This window comes from Haematobia irritans, chromosome 5, assembly GCF_050003625.1.
Source record: "Haematobia irritans isolate KBUSLIRL chromosome 5, ASM5000362v1, whole genome shotgun sequence".
NCBI lineage: Eukaryota > Metazoa > Arthropoda > Insecta > Diptera > Muscidae > Haematobia > Haematobia irritans.
In genome coordinates this window covers 4,567,214-4,573,539 of record NC_134401.1, presented here as the reverse complement: position 1 = coordinate 4,573,539, position 6,326 = coordinate 4,567,214, and the positions used below count along the sequence as shown (strand labels likewise).

Below are 6,326 nucleotides of genomic sequence, written 5' to 3'. Positions count from 1 at the left end.
TTTAAAGTATAACCTGTCGTTGTAGCAGTAAGATGTGTAAAAACATAAAAAAAATTGATTAATCCATAAAAAAAAGTTTAAAACATTTTGAAGAATTTTAAAAATATGGGCTATAAAGTTTTGTTGCTACTAATTATTCTCAGCCTTGTAGTATTACATACTTCGGTAATTAGTTTATTTTAATTCTATTGAAAATATTTATCCTCTTTCCCATTAATATAGGCAAACAAAAAATCTTATATTTTGGATATACAACCGATTAAATGTTTATCCTATGGTCCTCGAATCACACGACAGTATTGTAATGTGAGCAAAATGGCCCTCAATAAATACGCCTTTAATAGTTTCTTTCAAATGGGTTCCAATTTACACCAGGATGCTGACTTAAGAATTGTAATTTTCGTTAGTAGCTCAACAAAAGCCTTCAAATTTGTCGATAAAAAATTTAATATTTGTAATTTTTTGGCGAATCCTACACTAAATCTGCTGATGAAACCATTCTACGATACAATTTTTCAACACAGTAATTTGCCTCGCAAATGTCCAATAAAAGGAGTGAGTACTGCTCTATTAAATTAAGATGAAAAAAAAAACTATTCACATATGAAAATAATTTTATTCCGTCTTACATAAATAGAATATCTTGTATCGTATTAATGATGCAATTTTTTCTGATGAAATGCTACCATCATATGTACCACCTAATATCAATGCCAATGTTTCCATAATGCTTTATGAAAGGAAAAAACTTTTTGAGCATGTTATTGTCGAGGGATCATCGATAGCTCTTACTGGAAATTGACGAAAATTTATAATGGAGCTATATACATCAAACAAAGAATGACATAGAAAAGTATGCCAATATTTTTGTTTAAGATATATGTATAAATTGTATAAACAAATAAATTATTTAAATGTACACATTCTCATACTAAGAAAATTTTGTCAAACTTTTATTTCGATAGACAATTTTGTTAAATTTATATTTCTATAGAAAATTTTGTCAAAATTTTCTTTCTATAGAAAATTATGTCAATATTTTATTTCAATACTAAATTTTGTCAACATTTTATTTCTATAGAAATTTGTTTTTGAAAATTTTATTTCTGTAGAAAATTATGTCAATATTTTATTTCTAAAGAATATTTGGTCAAATTTTTTTTCTATAGAAAATTTTATCAAAATTTTATTTCTATAGAAAATTTTATCAAAATTTTATTTCTATAGAAAATTTTATTTCTACAGAAAATTTTGTCAAAATTTTATCTCTATAGAAAATTTTGTCAAAATTTTATTTCTATAGCAAATTTTGTCAAAAATTTTATTTCTATAGCAAATTTTATCATTTCTCTAAAATTTTTTTTTCTACACTGAAAAACAAAAGCATACTCGGTTCCAAAGATTTTGTCTTTACTTTAAAAAATTTGGTATTGATTCCGAGCCAAAGAAGCGGAGAATACAAGTAAGGATACTTTTAAGACACAATTCTCTTTTAAATTTAGGTCTTGTGTACTTGCTTCTAGGAAGCAAATTTTAAATTTTCGCTTTTTCAGCTTTTTTCTTGATATGCCATCAAAGTCCTTTAAAAACAAGTTAACGACGACTTTATTTTCCAAATTAAGACTCGACTTCTAGAAATTATGCTGTGTTTCAAGTAAAAAACCTCTTTTAACTAAAGTGTTGAAAAACATGAACGATTTTTTGCTTTGTAGTCAAGATGCAAAAAGACAACAAATTTAAAGACAATTTCATTAAATTTAAAGAATTTTTCTGAATTATTAAAGTCAAGTTGACCTTAGCCTATAATTTTTTTCTTTCATGTTAAGATACCCATTTTTAAGTCAAATCACTTAATTATAAGGACAATATGACTTCATTGAAAAGTTTATCGACTTTTGGACAAGGAAAATAACTTTATTTTAGAGAAATGCGTCTTCTATGCTAAGCAAAATTTGTATTCGTATTTTAAAGACATGAAATCTTTGACCTCACGACAATATTTTTTTCAGTGTATACAAAATTTTGTCAACATGTTATTTCCATAAAAATTTTGTCAATACTTTATTTCTATAAAAAATTTTGTCAAAAATGTTATTTCTTTAGCAAATTTTGTCAAAATTTTATTTCTATAGAAAATTTTGTCAACATTTTATTTCTATAGACAATTTTGTCAACATTTTATTTTTATAGAAAATTTTGTCAAAATTTTATTTCTATAGAAAATTTTGTCAACATGTTATTTCTATAGAAACTTTTTTTCCAAATTTATTTCTACAGAAAATTTTGTAAAAAATTTATTTCTATAGAAAATGTTGTCAAAATTTTATTTCTAAAAAACATTTTTAAAAATTTTATTTCTATAGAAAATTTTGTCAAAATTTTATCTCTATAGAAAATTTTGTCAAAATTTTATTTCTATAGCAAATTTTGTCAAAATTGTATTTCTATAGAAAATTTTGTCAACATGTTATTTCTATAGAAACTTTTTTCCAAATTTATTTCTATAGCAAATTTTATCAAAAATTTTATTTCTATAGAAAATTTTGTCAAAATTTTGTCAAAAATGTTATTTCTTTAGCAAATTTTGTCAAAATTTTATTTCTATAGAAAATTTTATCAAAATTTTATTCCTATAGACAATTTTGTCAACATTTTATTTCTATAGAAAATTTTGTCAACATTTTGTTTTTATAGAAAATTTTGTCAAAATTTTATTTCTATAGAAAATTATGACAATATTTTATTTCTAAAGAATATTTGGTCAAAATTTTATTTATATAGAAAATTTTATCAAAATTTTATTTCTACAGAAAATTTTGTCAAATTGTTATCTCTATAGAAAATTTTGTCAAAATTTTATTTCTATAGCAAATTTTGTCAAAAATTTTATTTCTATAGAAAATTTTGTCAAAATTGTATTTCTATAGAAAATGTTGTCAACATGTTATTTCTATAGAAACTTTTTTCCAAATTTATTTCTATAGCAAATTTTATCAAAAATTTTATTTCTATAGAAAATTTCGTCACAATTTTATTTCTATAGAAAGTTTTGTCAAAAATGTTATTTCTTTAGCAAATTTTGCCAAAATTTTATTTCTATAGCAAATTTTATCAAAAATTTTATTTCTATAGCAAATTTTGTCAAAATTTTATTTCTATAGAAAATTTTGTCAAAAATGTTATTTCTTTAGCAAATTTTGTCAAAATTTTTTTTCTATAGCAAATTTTGTCAAAAGTTTATTTCTATAGACAATTTTGTCAACATTTTATTTTTATAGAAAACTTTGTCAAAAATTTTATTTCTATAGCAAATTTGGCCAACATTTTATTTCTATAGAAAATTTTGTCAAAATTTTATTTGTATAGAAAATTTTGTCAAAATTTTATTCCTATAGAAAATTTTGTCAAAAATGTTATTTCTTTAGCAAATTTTATCAAAATTGTATTTCTATAGAAAATTTTGTCAAAATTTTATTCCTATAGAAAATTTTGTCAAAATTTTATTCCTATAGAAAATTTTGTCAAAAATGTTATTTCTTTAGCAAATTTTGTCAAAATTTTATTTCTATAGCAAATTTTGTCAAAATTTTTTTTCTATAGCAAATTTTGTCAAAATTTTATTTCTATAGACAATTTTGTCAACATTTTATTTTTATAGAAAATTTTGTCAAAAATTTTATTTCTATAGCAAATTTTGTCAAAATTTTATTTCTATAGAAAAATTTGTCAACATTTTATTCCTATAGAAAGTTTTGTCAAAAATGTTATTTCTTTAGCAAATTTTGCCAAAATTTTATTTCTATAGCAAATTTTATCAAAAATGTTATTTCTACAGAAAATTTTGTCAAAATTTTCTGTAGAAATTTTATTTTATAGAAAACATTTTATTTTTATAGAAAACTTTGTCAAAAATTTTATTTCTATAGCAAATTTGGCCAACATTTTATTTCTATAGAAAATTTTGTCAAAATTTTATTCCTATAGAAAATTTTGTCAAAATTTTATTTCTATAGACAATTTTGTCAACATTTTATTTTTATAGAAAATTTTGTCAAAAATTTTTTTTCTATAGCAAATTTTGTCAAAATTTTATTTCTATAGACAATTTTGTCAACATTTTATTTTTATAGAAAATTTTGTCAAAAATTTTATTTCTATAGCAAATTTTGTCAAAATTTTATTTCTATAGAAAAATTTGTCAACATTTTATTCCTATAGAAAGTTTTGTCAAAAATGTTATTTCTTTAGCAAATTTTGCCAAAATTTTATTTCTATAGCAAATTTTATCAAAAATGTTATTTCTACAGAAAATTTTGTCAAAATTGTCTGTAGAAATTTTATTTTATAGAAAACATTTTATTTTTATAGAAAACTTTGTCAAAAATTTTATTTCTATAGCAAATTTGGCCAACATTTTATTTCTATAGAAAATTTTGTCAAAATTTTATTCCTATAGAAAATTTTGTCAAAAATGTTATTTCTTTAGCAAATTTTATCAAAATTGTATTTCTATAGAAAATTTTGTCAAAATTTTATTCCTATAGAAAATTTTGTCAAAATTTTATTCCTATAGAAAATTTTGTCAAAAATGTTATTTCTTTAGCAAATTTTGTCAAAATTTTATTTCTATAGCAAATTTTGTTAAAATTTTATTTCTATAGAAAATTTTGTCAAACATGTTATTTCTTTAGCAAATTTTGTCAAAATTTTATTTCTATAGAAAATTTTATCAAAATTTTATTTCTATAGACAATTTTGTCAACATTTTATTTTTATAGAAAATTTTGTCAAAAATTTTATTTCTATAGCAAATTTTGTCAAAATTTTATTTCTATAGAATTTTTTTTAGGATGGTATCACAATGGAGTGAGTAGTAAGGGTATGATTACAAGGACGAACGCTATCAAATTTGGAAAAAATCTGATCAAATTTAGATATAGCTCCCACACTGAAAAAAATATTGTCGTAAGGTCAAAGATTTCGTGTCTTTAAAATACGAATGCAAATTTTGCTTAGCATAGAAGACGCATTTCTCTAATATAAAGTTTTTTTCCTTGTCCAAAAGTCGATAAACTTTTCAATGAAGTCGTACTGTCTTTATAATTAAGTGATTTGAATTAAAAATTGGTATCATAACATGAAAGAAAAAATTTTTGGGCTAAGGTCAACATGACTTTAATAATTCAGAAATATTCTTTAAATTTAATGAAATTGTCTTTAAATTAGTAGTCTTTTTGTATCTTGACTACAAAGCAAAAAATCGTTCAAATATAGGACATGTTTTTCAAAACTTTATTTTAATGAAATTTTTTACTCGAAACTTAGCATAATTTCTACTGGAAGTCGAGTCTCAATTTGGAATATAAAGTTGTCGTTAACTCGTTTTTAAAGGAATTTGATAGCAAGTACACAAAACCCAAATTTAAAAGAGAATCGTGTCTTAAAAGTATCCTTACTTGTATTCTCCGCTTCTTTGGCTCGGAATCAATACCAAATTTTTTTTAAGTAAAGACAAAATCTTTGGAACCGGGCATGCTTTTTTTTTCAGTGCATATATACGTATGTATCGCCCGATTTCGATAAATGAGGTCAGATTGAGCTCATTTACTAACCGATCGGCGTCAAACTTTCCACAAAGTATTCTAATTTACCACCGTTACCACCAAATGTATCAAATTTCATTGAAATCGGTTCAGATTTAGATATATCTCCCATATACATGTATCGCCCGATTTTGCCTAATTTGGCCATAAAACCCTTATTATCAACCGATCTTACTTAAAATTGGCACACAGAAACTTTCTGTGGTATCAACCAAACCTGCAAAATATAATCCATATCGGTTCAGATTTAGATATAGCTCCCATATATATGCAGCACCCGATTTTCAAAAATGTCTTCCTCATAACCTTATTTTCGACCATAGGGGCCTCATTTATTACCAATAAACTTATTTTTGACCATAATGACCTCATTTATTATCCGACCTTACTCAAATTTAGCACAAGGTAACCTTCTGTTGGTTCATACAAACCTGTAAAATATCTTCCAAAATCGGTTGAGATTTAGATATAGATCCCATACATCGTTCGATTACCCCAAATCTGGCCAAGTTTCAAAGTTTTATGTATTATCCGATCATGTATCACTTACATTGTAATATTGCCCGATTTGCATTTATTACCCACATTAATTGAACGATTTCCTCTTTTTTAATAATGGACTCAATATTAGTGGCATACTAATTCTATAGCTCCTAATAAAGGGTGATTCTTTTGAGGTTAGGATTTTCATGCATTAGTATTTGACAGATCACGTGGGATTTC

The 6,326-nt window shown here is 23.3% G+C and overlaps 1 protein-coding gene across 1 annotated transcript; it reads left to right on the top strand.

Annotated features, from left to right (window-relative positions):
• The first annotated feature begins 234 nt into the window (after window positions 1–234).
• Window positions 235–940, top strand: LOC142241874 (uncharacterized). Its single transcript, XM_075313705.1, has 2 exons — window positions 235–555; window positions 638–940. Exons 1-2 carry the CDS (start codon window positions 316–318, stop codon window positions 800–802), a joined length of 405 nt encoding a protein of 134 aa, XP_075169820.1. The 5' UTR covers window positions 235–315; the 3' UTR covers window positions 803–940.
• The last annotated feature ends 5,386 nt before the right edge of the window (window positions 941–6,326 follow it).